This window comes from Leptonychotes weddellii, chromosome X (genome assembly GCF_054177405.1).
Source record: "Leptonychotes weddellii isolate Sample4059 chromosome X, ASM5417740v2, whole genome shotgun sequence".
NCBI classification, from domain to species: domain Eukaryota; kingdom Metazoa; phylum Chordata; class Mammalia; order Carnivora; family Phocidae; genus Leptonychotes; species Leptonychotes weddellii.
In genome coordinates this window covers 51,616,519-51,632,641 of record NC_138385.1, presented here as the reverse complement: position 1 = coordinate 51,632,641, position 16,123 = coordinate 51,616,519, and the positions used below count along the sequence as shown (strand labels likewise).

The 16,123-nt window shown below is 35.9% G+C and overlaps 1 protein-coding gene across 7 annotated transcripts in view; it reads right to left on the bottom strand.

Moving 5' to 3' along the window:
• Positions 1 to 359: 359 nt before the first annotated feature.
• BRWD3 (bromodomain and WD repeat domain containing 3) overlaps positions 360 to 16,123 on the bottom strand; it is a 192,385-nt gene continuing 176,621 nt past the window's right edge. For all 7 annotated transcript variants that reach the window (XM_081808590.1, XM_006726913.3, XM_081808591.1 and 4 more), the window contains one exon: positions 360 to 6,070. In XM_081808590.1, the coding sequence (XP_081664716.1) occupies positions 5,316 to 6,070 (755 nt within the window). In that variant the 3' untranslated portion in view covers positions 360 to 5,315. The remainder of the gene's footprint in view (positions 6,071 to 16,123) is intronic.

Genomic DNA, 16,123 nt, shown 5'->3' with positions numbered 1-16,123 from the left:
ATTAGAAATCTATTCATTTCAAAACAAAATGTTGACTAAAGCTTTGCAGGCTGTTATTTAATGCACCAAGCAGCCCACATTTAAAATGTTAAAACATTTATTACCTAAAAGTGACCCAAAGAATATCTGCAATGACTAAGGCAAAAAAAAAAAAAAGCCTTAATTTTCTTTGATAAGCACCCTAGTTTTTCAAATAAAAAACAGTAATAAAATATTATATGACAAAGAAACAAAAAAGGAAAGACCCAAGAGTTACATATTAAAACCTCTGAAGCTGAATAATGGAAAGGAAACTCCTTATTTCTTTCTTCTTGTTAATTTATCTCCAGTACCTGAGTTAAAGCATAAAGCAGCAAGAGTGCAAGTGATTCCAAACAACTTGGAATTTTATTGTAAACATCCCATAAAGAATGGCAACAAATTAATCATTTTTTGTCTTTGAAGATAATTGCTTAAATGACTGGTAACTGCCAAACAAAACATCTTTTATAAACCAAGCCAGTTAGTTTACCTTTCTTTACTGAATTTTAGTTTAATGGACATTTTGTCCATATATAACATCACATCAACTATTAACTCAATGACTTTCCATCTTAAAATTTTATGGATACTAAGAACAAACATAAGGTACAGTTTTGTTAATACTTTGTAAGGGATTACAAAAGACAAAGATGGTAAGTTACAGGACAAAGAAATAAATTACTGATTGCCATCACCACAGTATTGTTTAAAGAATTAACATTTCTAGTACTGCCTGCCTAATGTGCATCTGGTGACATATGTAAAAACACATTTCCCAACTGGGTTTCTAAATATTTTTGTATGTGATTTTAAAAGTCAATTACCAATGGTGATTATATGTATCAATAGTTTTATTTTTTAGAAAATACTTATCATGCTTTTATATGTCAAAGTCTCATATTATAGATTTAATTAAGATAGGTATAAGAATAACAAATGGGCATACATATAAATAAACACACCTTAACTCTAAACTGCAGGGCCTTTCTACTGTACTTCTCCCATCAGTGATTCATAAATTGCCAGTCTTGTTGAAGTATGCTAAATTAGATGCAGTCTTCATTGCAGTAAGAGAAGTGAGGATAAAAGTAAGCAGGAATGATTGAAAAGAAAATAATCAAGGATAAGGCTATATAAGAAATAAATGTCTAGGAACTTGAGAGCAATTCATATTTCACAAAATACAGCACCATGAAAAGAATTAACTTTATATTAGAATTTAAACAAAACTTGGTAAACTTTGTAATTAAAACTTAGTAAAGAAACTTTACTAAGAGATAAAAATAAAAAAAAGCATGAAAATATTTTCACACTAATTTTTAAAACAAGCCTTAAAAGTGATCATACTCTATTTCAATAAAACTTTTGTAAAACCTCATGTACCACAAAAATGTTGGGGATGGGGTTAACATTTAAAACTGAATTTTAAATGTCAAAAGTTCCATTCCCTCCCCCAGAACTGAACTATATTCATTTTGGAACTCAAAATGTTAGTAATTGTTTAAAAGGCTGGATATCAAAGTAAACTGAAAATTATACAGGATGTAAGTTTCCCTTTTGTGGATGTGAAAATTCCAACGTTAAAGATAAGTACCAGTTGGTAAATGTGCATAAAATAATTCCCAAGATATATAAGCAAGTAATAAAGGTATTTATCACTACCACAAACATACAAATTTTGAAAAATGCTCAAAAAGTTTTTATCAAAAACTAAGAAGTGGCATTCACATTTTTCTTTTCAATCACTCTGTTATTGTCTGATGACAACCTACAGGATTACAACAAAAACAACAAAATAACAAATCACTCAAATTTACTTCAAAGTATTACAAGGCTGAGTTAGATATCTGAACACACAGTTGTGCATTATGAGATTTATGAATTTTACTCAATTTCTTAGCCTCTGGGTGAAACAAAGTGCTGTATGAAGAATTCTAGCACAAGCCTGATCTCTGGGAAGGGAAACAGAAAAAGAAACAAGTGAAGGAAAGATAAATTAAAAAAATAGAGGGACACATGTGCATGATAAAAACCTAGTTTATCTAGAAGGCATAATGAAATGGATGATCAAGCAGTATATATACAGGCTAAGTGCTTTAAACAGAGGCAAAGAATTGGTAGGCTGTGAATACAGCTGTCTTCCATACAAAATATTCTTTTTTTAATGTCCAAGACAAAGTGTGTCAAGTTGGAAAAAAATCTACACACACACACACACACACACACACACACACACACAAATTTAGTAATTAGGCTGATAGGCTAGTGAATGTTTTGGAAAGCATCCTATTGCTGGAAGAGTTACACACAACAAGACATAGAACACACAATTCTGTTTTCATAAACAGATACACATGTTAAGATATTAAAGCTGGGAATTAAAAGATTATTAGCATTTATGAGAAATATTATAGTTCAGTGACTATTAATATCCAGCATAGGATTAGGTTTATACATGTGTATGTTCTCATGGACCTAAATATAAGTTTATTTCTTAGCAATTCATTTAAGATTTAGACTTTTCTTCAAAATTTTCACCTCATTTCCTACTTGCTTTGCTATGCCTGAACCTGGTATTATTTAGGTTTAAAGATACACTAAAAAATTAAAGTGTACAATATTCAATGTGATACAAATTACAACACATTCACAGGAGGCCGCGTTACAAACAAGCAAAGTATAAATTGGGGGGAAAGTGTTCAGATATAAAAGTAAAAATATTATCTTCCAAACTTTTATTTTCACACGTATTAAAATAATTTGCATGCAAACAGAAAATAATCTGTTTGTTTTGTAATAAATGGTAAATATGCTCATCTAACATACCCTGGTGACTTTTAAATCCTAATAACTGAAATCAATATTATAGCAAAATGCTGTTCACTAGTATTTTCACAGTATTTCACTACATATAAAATGTGCTTACAAATATTTGTCTTCAGCCTTATTATTCTAATCATCTAAACCTAGAAAATCTTGACATATGGGAAATAAATGTGGCATTTTTATTTTTCAAAATAAATTATAAATAAAGCTTGAGATAGCTAAAATCACACAAATGGCAATTCTTCTACATTTGAAAGGGTCAGCTCTTCATAGAAGAATGTCAACAAAAAATTTCACACTAAAATGATACACATAATACATGTTTGGGTATATCCATGAATTTAAGTAACTATGTTACTTTGATTAGGGTAAGTCAAAGTGTTATTGATTCTAGGAAAACACAGACACAAATTTAGTCTAAATGACCATGAGATGAATAATTAAAATAGTACATTTTAGCAAAAATCAAATGCAGAGTTTCAAATGTGAATGTTTTTGAATCTATAGTATGGTTAAAAGTGTCAGCTGAGTTTAACCAGCAGTAGTTTTGGTTTAGTGAAAAACAACAACAACAACAACACTACAACAACAACAAAAAAATCAGCTTGATCTACTGTTCAGTAACAGAAGTTAGTGCCATTAACAATTCACAACAATACTTTCTTAAAGCCTGAACATCATTTCTACTGCAAGTGAAAATTGCTTAAAGTTAGTACAGGACCAACCCCCACCTGATCCAAACAAAAAGAGCAAAGTTATGTGTGTACTCCTTCCTTTGCACTTAAGGATTTTCAGATGCACAAAATGATTGGAAACATGAAACAAACACATTAGCTTAAGAAATATCCTGGGATTACTAGGCATACATGAAGTTTGTTTGTTTTTTTTTTTTTAATCTCCAATGTCTGATCTAAGTGCAACAAATCTGCTGTTACAGTAACAGAGATTAATATTATCCCACTCACCTTAACAAATTAGTGAATCTGCAATTTCTCAAATTTGAGGATTAAAATTCATCTTGGAACTCAAGCTCATTTATGGAATCATGTGCACTCTACTGCTGTAAACAAGACCGTAAGGGTTTTAAAGATTTTTTTTAATCTATAAAATAATGACTTGAATATCAATGTGCAGTGAAATGAGGTTCTTTTCTAAAAGAATATAACATAAGAACCCTTTGGAATGGTATGAGCAAAACCTATTAAAGTTGCCTCAAAATATTTGCTAGCCAAAACATTCCAATTCAAACTAGCTGTTTTGTTACATTTTAAAATTCAAATGAAAACCAATCACTCACAGCTGTAAATAGCAAGTGGTAGCAGAGATACATAAGCAGTAGACCAAGTCTACTTACACAAGTATGTACTAAGAAAAGCCTAAGGTACAGCATACTACACTTATGAAAGTTTGTTTTACAACTATTAATTTGAGAACCAATACAATTATTAACAACCTTTCAGCTTATAACATATGAGTATTCATTCCTACCAAGCTTGTTCTATTTTTTTAGTTAGTAATGAATAACAGCATCTATTTTCCTTAACGTTTCCAGTAGTTGTAGTTAATAGAGGTAGCTGAGCTACTATTCAAAGAAATTATTCTTTGTGGATGAGGATTTTTTCAAATGTTTAAGTTATTCTTTAAACTACACAAGTTCTATTAATGCAATAAAATATAATAGGAAAAAGAAAATGGATGCAAGAAACTTTTGCATTTGGCACCTTGTCTAGATTGATACCTCAAATATTCTTTTTTAATAAAGTTAATGCAAACATCAGGACACACCACAAAGATTTGCTACATATTTACAAGGCACCAACCCTTTCTCACCTTTAACATGAATTAAGCAAATCAATGAAAAGCATATCAAGATCCCCCCCACCCCCAAAAAACTGTAGTATAAATATATACTTCAGTTCAGTACAATTCATGAAAGTTTGGCCTGGGAAGAGTAAAATAATCCAGATCGTTCTTACAATATAGAAACTGTAAACATTTAATAGCTGCCTATAGGATTGGTGTATTGTGCAAAAGTTATTATTACTGGGTACAAGAATTAAAATGGCAAAAACAAACTATATAAAACTCTGTAAGAAGGTGCTATACTTCTGTGATACAAAAGCAAAAGAGGGATATTCAATTGAGATAAAAATGTCATGCTACTCTTAAGAAGCTGAATGCTCCTTTAATGTAGTAAATCTGTAGTGTGTTTGTGATGTGTTGTGTGTGTGTGTCTATATGTGGGCAGAATTTTTTTTTTAATTTAAGGCCTAATGAGTAAGGCTTGTTTGAACAAATGAAGTGTGGAGATCAAAAGTCTTGAAACAAATGTATACTGGCATAATGGAAAAGCACCAATGTGAAAGGAAGCAGAAGTCCCCACACAACTTGCTTTGTAGATTTCCTAGTAAATTCCCTGCAGTAGAAGGCCATTGAATTTTTTTAAATTACTCTAAATTTATTAACTGTTAATAATTCCATCCCATGAGATGGCTAACCCTGGCTTTTTCTGTCATTTTACGCACTCTGCCTGATCTGGATGTACCAAGATTCAGAGGATCTTCAGTGGACACAAAATTGTCATTATCAGAATCATCATTATATAAAACAGTCCTCCTGCCTTGGTTTCTTGTTTTGATTCGAGGCAGTCTACTGAAACGTCCTGAAAACATGGTATCAAATTCATCATCTGCAATACGTGCACGTTTGGCTCTGGTGGCTCCTCTAGAAGCACCTCTTCCTCCTCTCCCTCTCCCTCTCCCTCTAGTGGCACCTGCACCTCTTCCTCGACCTCCTCGTCCCCTGCCTCCTCTTCCTCGGCCTCCTCTACTCCATCTACCCCATCTGCCCCATCTGCCCCTTCCTCCTGTGCCTCTTGTCTTCCAGTTTCTTTTTCCATTGGCATATTGCTTTCTGAGTTTTCTTTTAGGCCTGGTTTGTATGAATTTGCTATAGTCATGGTCTCCATCTACGTAATCTTGATCTGTTCTGGAAGTTGATTCAGAATCAGAATCAGAACCACAGGTACTTTCAGAACTTAAACTGGATCCTAACTCTCCACTCTCTGAGGAGGACAAATGTGATTTCTCTTTTGTTTCTTTTTTCTCTTTCTCTTCTCTTCCCATGCTTTCATCTTCTTCTGATGCACTAAGTAGTTTTCTTTTGATTCCTGTCCGAGGCTCTCTGCCATCACCATTTGTAAGGGGTCCATCAAGGGAGTGATCTAAATCAAGATGAATAATTTTTTAAAGTTAAGCTTTGACACTGAAGATGGTTATTTAAATTCAAAAGTAAAATAAAAGTTCTATCAAAAAATACTTAGCACCCAAAGATAGGGTAAAATAATGGAGAGTATTGGAACATAAATTTAAATCTGTTAGAAATGGAAGATACTAATGTTCTGAGTTTTGTCTGATTGTGTTTTTTGGGGGGAGGCAGGGAAGAGAGTATGGAGGGATGATGGGTGGTGAGGAAGTTGGGCAGAAATTTCAAGGGCTTGAGCTCTATAAAGAATTATGTAAGAACATGTATCAGAATAATTTCATTAATTCAATGAACAAATATTTACTGATTAGCTACTATATTGCTGGAAGTTTGAAATACGGCAATAATGAGACAAAGTCCTTGCTCTTTGGATTTATATTTTAGTGGGGAAAGCTTGATAGACAATAAAATAAATAAAAAAAATTAATACAATTTCAAGTAATGATACATGATATAAAGAAAAAAGAGAGTAATAAAAAATCTCAAGTATATACATGGTGGGTATTTTAGATAAAGACTTTCATGTAGAGGTATTATCTGAGAAAAGAACTGAATGAAATGAGATCTAGGAAAAGAACATTCCATTGGAGGAAACAGAAACCCAGTGAAATTGGAGTGGAAGAAAAAACAGAGTAGTGGGAGATAACTGCCAGTGGTAAAGGGTTTTAGAACAAGAGAATGACAGGATCTGATTTTTATTTTTCACAGAGCACTATGGTTCTTTTACATAGAATGAATTATGGAAGGGATTAGAAGCAGAGACCAGTTGAGAGACCATTGCAGTAGTCTAGGTAAGACATGATAAGGGATGTACCAATAGAGGTGATGAGAAGTGATTAGATTTGGAGTGTTTCCTTCTAGAGGAGCCATCAGAGCCAACCTTTTATTTTTCAAGTTTGAACTGACAGGAACTGCTGATGGATTGGATGTCAAGTGTTAAGCACAAAATGAAGGTCAACTCCAGGGTTTTATGGCCTGAGAAACTGGTTGAATGGAAGGCAGCTATGCTAACCATTATACCACCAACGCGAAACTGGTTGAACGGTAGAGATATTATGCTGAGTTGGAGAACACTGAAAGAGGAACAGGTTTAGGCAGTATGGTAGAAAAAAAAAAATCAAGATTACAGTTTTAAATACTACTAGAGTTCCAAGCAAAGACAATTAAAAAAAAAAGAAAAAGAAAAAAAGCAGGTAGATACACCTGTCTAGAGATCAGGGGAGACTCATATAGAGGTAGAGATATAAGTTTGGAAAATTTCAGTAAGAGATAACATTTAAGGTCAAGAGAACTTATGGTGCTTATTAAGAGAGCAAACAAAGAAAGAGAATGTAGCTGATGACTGAGACTTGGGATATTCCAACATCTAAAGATAAAGAACAACTGGCAAAGATAACTGAGAAGGAACAGCTAGTGAGGTAGGAGGAAAACAGGAGAGTGGACTGAAAAGCTTGGAAGGAGCAAAGATTAGGGTTGTATGGTAACCATAGTGACAAGATTAGTTTAATAGTCTAGGTGTTATAGACTGGATTGTGTTCCCCTCTCAAAAAAATACATATATTGGTTTTCTGGAGGAAGATGGAGGTGGAATAGGAGGACCCTAGGCTCACCTTGTCTCACAAACACAACTAGATAACAATCAAATCATCCTAAATACCCCAGAAATCAACATGAAGACAGAACAAACTCCACAACTGAAGGGAGAGAAGAGGCCATATTAAATTAGGTAGGAAGTACGCAGATGTGGTTTAGGGGAGAAATGGATCATGGGTACGGCAGAGGGGAGGGAGCTGTGGTCACAGAGAAGGGTGAGAGGGAGTAGAGCACCCAGCAGAATGCACAAGAAGAACATTTACCCAAAGCCATTGGCTTGGAAAATGAGAGGGGCCGATTTTCATGAGTTCTTAAAACCAGTGAGGCTTAAAGCCCAGAATTTTAAAGGTTGGCAGGCTTGACTGGGACAAAGCCTTGAGGGCACTGCTCTGCTCCTGGAGAGAGAAGGCACACAAACAACCTGGGGACAGAGCATGGAAACACCTGGGACCACAAGAGGGAGATTATTCACTCTCCTTCGAGGGCTTCCCTGAGAGGCAGCTTTCATAGAGACGCCTCTCTAGAAACAAAGGAGCTGGCCAGAGCCATTTCCCTCCAGTACCCCTCAGCATAAACCCAGAGCTACCAGTGGGAAGCAGTGTAGCCCTGACACTGGCTAATTAACTTGCTTACACAAGCCTCACACCCCTGCACTCTAGTGGGATTGCCCTTCTCAGTCAAGCTTGCCTAAGTCCCAGCATGGTGGGCCCATCCCCCAGAGGACCAGCACAAGCCCCTACCACACCATGTCTCTAAAAGCCTGCTGCAGTTTTAAAGGTCACCAGGATTATCTGGGATACAGCCTGTAGGGCACTGCGCTGCTCCTGGAGAGAAGGTAGGCAAAAAAACCTGGAGGCAGACAGCTTGAAAACAGCAAACTAGAAAATGCTTGGGGCACACAGGTGGGAGATTATCTGCTCTTCTCAGAGTGCTTCCCTGAGAGGCAACACTCATAGAGACTCCTTTCAAGGAACAAGTGCTGACTGGTGCCATTTTTCTCCCCTGCCCCTCAGCATAAACACAGGGCCAGCTGCAGGAAGCACTGCAGCGCCTATACTGGCTGCCTAACATGGTTACACCGGGTCCCATACCCCAGCTTTCTGATGAGACTGCCCTTCTCAGTCAAGCTTGCCCCAGTACCAGTGTGGTGGGCTCCTCCCCCAGAAGATAGCAGAAACCCCTGCCCAACCATGTTTCCCTACAAGAGTTCTACAAGGCTTCAGTTTGAGTGGAAATAGTATCAGGTCTCATTTAACAAGCAGACTAGAGCACTAGTTAAAACTTGCCACCTTTATGGGGCGCCTGGGTGGCTCAGATGGTTAAGCATCTGTCTTCAGCTCAGGTCATGATCCCAGGGTCCTGGGATCAATCCCCACATCGGGCTCCCTGCTTGGCAGGGAGCCTGCTTCTCCCTCTCCCTCTGTGTACACCTTCCCCTACTTTTGCTCTCTCTCTCTCTGTGTCAAATAAAAAAAACCCAAAAAAACCAAACGCCAAATTTTGGCCAAGGAACAAATACTGTACACTGCAAGCAGGGAGAGCCTCTGCAAGTAACTGGGCTGAAGGACAGAGCAGCCAAAACACAACAGCAGAGCATATGTAGCACAACCAGAGAGAAATCTCAGAAGTGACAGGTACTGGAAACTATATGACTGCTTCTTCATAAAGCCATTAATTTCAGGAGCAGGAAACATAACTAGTTTCCTAACACACAGAAAAAGGCAGAGACCTAGACAAAATGCCAAGATGGAGGAATTCATCCCAAATGAAACAACAAGAAAAGGTTACAGCCAGGGATCTAATCAAAGCAGATATAAGTAATATGCCTGGTCCAAAATTTAAACAATAATCATATGGTACTTACTGGGCTTCAGAAAAGAATGGAAGACATCAAAGAGACACCACAGAGATAAAAGAGCTAGAAAACAGTCAGAAATGAAGAATGCTATAAATGAGATTGGAACAAGCTTGATGCAATGACAAGCAGGCTGGAAGAAGCAGAGGAATGATTTAGTGATATAGAAGATGAAATAATGGAAAATAATGAAGCTGAACAAAAGACAGAGAGAATTATGTAATATGAGAATAAACTTAAGGGACTTAGTGATTCCATCAAATGTAAAATCATTCTTATTACATGAGTCCCAGAAGAAGAGAGAAAAGGAGGCAGAAAATTTATCAAGAAATAATAGCAGAAAACTTCCCTAATCTGGGAAAGGAAACAGACATCCAGGCCCAGGAGGCACAGAGAACTCCCATCAAAACAAAAGCAGGCCAACACCAAGACATATTGTAATTAAACTGGCAAAATCTAGTGATAAATAAAAAATCTTAAAAGCAGTAAGACAAAAGAAATCCTTAACTTACAAGGGAAGACCCATAAGGCTGGATGGAGATTTCTCAACAGGAACTTGACAAGGCAACAGGGAGTGATATGACATATTCAACTTGCTGAATGGGAAAAATCTGCAGCAATGAACACTATCCAGTAAGGCTGTCATTCAGAATAGAGGAGACATAAAGAGTTTCCCAGATAAACAAAAACTAAAGGAATACATGACCACGAAACCAGCTCTGCAAGAAATATTAAAGGGGAATCTTTGCATGGAAAGGAAGGACCAAAAGTGACAAAGACTAGAAAGGAACAGAGAAAAATCTCCAAATACACTGACAAAACAAGTAATAAAATGGCACTAAATACATATATATCCATAATTACTCTGAATGTAAATGGACTAAACACTCCAATCAAAAGACAGGCTGTCAGGATGCAAAAACCACAATAAAACCCAAAAAAACCCAAACAGACAAGAACCATCTACATGCTGCCTGTAAGAGACTGTTATTTAGACATAAAACACCTGCAAATTGAAAGTGAGTGGATGGGGAAACATTTATCACACAAATGCATGTCCACAGTAAGCTGGAGTAGCAATACTCATATCAGATAAACTAGACTTTAAAACAAAGGCTGTAACAAGAAATGAAGAAGGTTATTATATCATAATAAAGCAGACAACACAACAAGGAAATGTAACAATTGCAAATATTTATACACCTAACATGTGATCACCCAAATATATATAACAATAAATAACATAAGGAAATTAATAATAACACAATAATAGTAGGGGACATAAACACTCCACTTACATCGATAGACAGATCATGTAAACAGAAAATCAACAAGGAAACAATAGCTTTGAGTGCCACACTGATTCAGATGGAGTTAACAAATATATTCAGAACATTCCATCCTAAAACAGCAGAGTATAGAGTCTTTTCAAGTGCACATGGGACATTCTCCAGAAGAGATCACATCCTACATCACAAATCAGGCCTCAACAAATACAAAAAACACTGAGATCACACCATGCATCTTTTCTGAATACAATGCTATGAAACTTGAAGTCAAGCACAAAAAAAATTTGGAATGACCACAAATACATGAAGGTTAAACATGCTGCTAAACAGTGAATGGTTCAACTAGGAAATTAAACAAAATGTATAAAAACAAATGAACATGAAAACACAAAAGTACAAAACATTTGGGATGCAGCAGAAGCAGTCCTAAGAGGGAAGTATATAGCAGTACAGGCCTACCTCAAAGCAAGAAAAATCTCAAAGAAACAACCTCATCTTACACCTAAAGGAGTGAGAAAAACAACAAATGAAGCTTATATCCAGAAAAAGGAAGAACATAATAAAGTTTAGAGCAGAAATAAATCATATAGAAACAAAGAATACAATGTAACAGATCAATGAGACCAGGAGCTGGATCTTTGATAAAATTAAGAAAATTGATAAACCTCTAGGTAGACTTATCAAAAAGAAAAGAGAAAGGACCCAAATAAGTAAAATCACAAATGAGAGAGGAGAAATAATGAGCAACACCACAGAAATACAAACAACTGTTAAGAGAATGGGTTAGCCCAGTGATGGGTATTAAGGAGGGCACATATTGCATGGAGCACTGGGTGTTATATACAAACAATGAATCATGGAACACTAAATCAAAAACTAATTATGTACTGTATGGTGACTAACATAACATAATAAAATTAAATTAAAAATTAAAAAAGAAAGAATATTTTGAAAAACTATAGTTCAACAAATTGGACAACCGGAAAGAAATGGATAAATTCCTAGAAACATTTAAGCTACCAAACTGAAAAAAATAAGAAATAGAAAACCTCAACAGAAAAGTAACCAGCAAAGAAACTGAATCAGTAATCAAAAATCTCCCAAAAAATAAAAGTCCAGGACCAGATGGCTTCATAGGCGAATTCTATGAAACTTTTACAGAAGAGTTAATACCTATTCTTCTCAATCTACTCCAAAAAATAGAAAAGGAAGGAAAACTTTTAAATTCATTCTACAATACCAGCATTACCCAGATGCCAAAACCAGATGAAGACTCTACTAAAAAAGAGAACTGTAGGCCAATATTGCTGATGAATATGAATGCAAAAATTCTCAATAAAATAGTAGCAAACTGAACACAACAATAAATTAAAAGAATCATTCACTACAATCAATGGGATTTATTCCTGGGTTGCAAGAGTGGTTTAATATTTGCAAATCAATCATCATGATACACGACATTACTAAAGGGAAGGATAAGAACCATATGATCATCACAATATATGCAGAAATAGTATTTAACAAAGTACAACATCCATTCATGATAAAAATGCTCAACAAAGTAGGTTCAGAGGGAACATACCTCAACATAATAATGGTGATATATGAAAAACCCACAGTTAATATCATCCTCAATGTGGAAAAGCTGAGAGCTTTTCCTCTAAGGTCAGGAATAAGACAGGGATGTCCACTCTCACTATGGTTATTTAACATAGTACTGGAAGTCCTAGCCCTAGCAATCAGACAACAAAAAGAAATTAAAGGCATACAAATCAGCAAGGAAGAAGTAAAACTTTCACTATTTGCAGATGACATGATATTATATATAGTAAACCCAAAAGATTCCACCAAAAAAAACTGTTAGAACTGATGAACAAATTCAGTAAAATTTCAGGATACAAAATCAGTGTACAGAAATCTGTTGCATTTCTCTACACCAATAATGAAGCAGCAGAAAGAAAAATTAAGAAAATGATCCCTTTTATAACTGCACCAAAACTATGATACTTGGTATAAACCTAACCAAAGAGTTGAAAGACTTGTCATCTGAAAACTATACATCACTGATGAAAGAAATTAAAGATGACACAAAGAAATGGAAAGATATTCCATGCTCATGGAACAGAAGAAGAACAAATATTGTTAAAAAGTCTATATTACTGAAAGCAATCTACACATTTAATGTAATCCCTATCAACATATCAACAGCATTTCTCACAGAGCTAGAATAAACAACACTAAAATTTCTACTGGACCTCAAAAGACCTGGACAGGCAAAGCAATCCTGAAAAACAAAAGCAAAGCTGGAGGCATCACAGTTCTGGAATTCAAATTACATTACAAAGCTGTAGTGATGAAAACAGTATGGTACTGGTACAAAATTAGACACATAGATCAATGGAACAGAATAGAGAACCAGGAAATGAACCCACAATTATATGGTCAATTAATCTTCAACAAGGGAGGAAAGAATATCCAATGGGTAAAAGACAGTCTCTTCAAAAATGGTGTTGGGAAAACTGGACAACAACATGAAAAAGAATGAAACCAGACCATTTTCTTACACCATACACAAAAGTAAATTCAAAACAGATGAAAGACCTAAATGAGAGACAGAAAGCCATTAACATCCTAGAGGAGAACACAGGCAGTAACCTCTTTGACATCAGCCATAGCAACTTCTTTCTGGCTATACCTCCTGAGGCAAGGGAAATAAAAGCAAAAATAAACTACTGGGACTTCATCAAAATTAAAAGCTTCTGGGGGGGGGGTGCCTGGGTGGCTCAGTCAGTTAAGCATCTGCCTTTGGCTCAGGTCATGATGCCAGGGTCCTGGGATTGGGCCCCACATTGGGCTCTCTGCTCAGCTGGGAGCCTGCTTCTCCCTCTCTCTCTGCTGCTCCTCCTGCTTGTACACACTCTCTCTCTCAAATGAATAATAAATACAATTAAAAAAATAAAAATGAAAAACTTTTGCACAGCAAAGGAAACAATAAAACTAAAAGGCAACCTATGGAATGGGATAAGATATTTGCAAATGACATATCTGATAAAGATTTGGTATCCAAAATATATAAAGAAGTTATAAAACTCAACACCCAAAAAAACAAACAATCCAATTTAAAACTGGACAGAAGACATGAATAAGTATTTTCCAAAGAAGACATACAAATGGCCAACCGACACATGAAAAGATGTTCAACATCTTTAACAGGGAAATACAATTCAGAACTGCAATGAGATATTACCACACACCTGTCAGAATGGCTAAAGTTAACCAGAGAGGAAACAACACATGTTTTGAGGATGTGGAGAAAGGGGAATCCTCTTACACTACTGGTGGGAATGCAAACTGATGCAGCCACTGTGGAAAAGAGTATGTAGGTTCCTCAAAAAGTTAAAAAATAGAACTACCCTATGACCCAGCAATTGCACTACTAGGTATTTACCCAAAGAATACCAAAATACTAATTCAAAAGGATACACACCCCCCCATGTTTATAACAATATTATCTACAATAGCCAAATTATTGAAAAAGCCCAGATGTCCACTGAAAGATGAATGAATAAAGAAGATGTGGTATACATAAATAATGGAATATTACTCATGCAACGACATAAATGGAGCTAGAGAGTATTATGCTAAGCAAAATAAGTCAAAGACAAATACCATATGATTTCACTCATACATGGACCTGAAGGAACCAAACAAATGAGCACAGGGAAAAAAAGAGAAAGAGAGGCAAACCAAGAAACAGACTCTTAACTGTTCAGAACAAACTGATGGTTATCAGAGGAGAGTTTGGTGGGGGGATGGGTTAGGTGATGGGGATTAAGGAGTGCAGTTGTGATGAGCACCAGGTGTTGTATGGAAGTGCTGAATTGCTATACTGTATACTGAAACTAATATAACAGTGTACATTAAGTAACTGGAATTTAAATAAAAACTTTAAAAAGTTACATATGGTAAAGCCCTATCCCCCAATGTATCTGTATTTGGAGACAGATCCTATAAGGAAGTCGTTAAAATTAAATGAAGTCATAAGTGTAGGCGCTAAAGTACTAGAATTGGTATCCTTAAAAGAAGAGGAAGAGATAGCAGTGCTCACTCTCTCTTCCTGTCTGTGGATATACAATGAAAAACCCATGTAATGACACATCAAGAAGGCAGCCATCAGCAAGCTAGGAAGAGAGTCCTGACCAGATGCCCTGTTGGCACCTTGATCTTGGACTTTGAGCCTCCAAAACTGTGAGGAAATAAATGTTTATTGTATATATATGAAAAAGTGATCAACATCTCAAATCATCAGAGAAATGCAAATCAAAACTTCAATGAGTTATCACCTCTCACCTATCAGAATGGCTAAAATCAACAATACAGAAAACAACAGATGTTGGCAAGGATGTGGAGTAGAAGGAACCCTCCTGCACTGTTGTTGGGAATGCAAACTGATGCAGCCACTCTGAAAAGCAGCATGGAGGTTCCTCAAGAAGTTAAAAATAGAACTACCCTGGGGCACCTGGGTGGCTCAGTCGTTAAGCGTCTGCCTTCGGCTCAGGTCATGGTCCCAGGGTCCTGGGATCAAGCCCCGCATCAGGCTCCCCGCTCAGCGGGAAGCCTGTTTCTCCCTCTCCCCCTCCCCTTGCTTGTGTTCCCTCTCTCGCTATATCTCTCTCTGTCAAATAAATAAATAAAATCTTTTTAAAAAAAAAAAAAAAAATAGAACTACCCTATTATTCAGCCATTGCACTACTAGGTATTTATCCAAAGAATACCAAAATATTAATTCAAAGGTATATATGCACCCTTACATTTATTGCAGCACTATTTACAATAGCCAAATTATGAAAGGAGCCCAACTGTCCATTGATAGATGAATGAATAAAGAAAGTGTGGTATATATGTATAATGGAATATTCATCAGCCATAAAAAATGAAATCTGGCACTTACAATGACATGGATAGAGCTAGAGAGTATAAGGATACACAAAATAAGTCAGTCAGAGATAACCAAATACCATATAATTTCACTCATATGTGGGATGTAAGAAACAAAACAAATGAGCAAAGGAAAAAAGAGAGAGAGAGAGACAAAACAGGAGACATTTAACTATGGAGAACAAACTGATGGTTACCAGAGGGTGGGAGGATGGGTGAAACAGGTGAAGGGGATTAAAGTACACTTATCATGATGAGCACTGAGTAATGTATAGAATTCTTGAATCACTATATTGTATACCAAAAACTAATGTAACACTGTATGTTAACTATACTG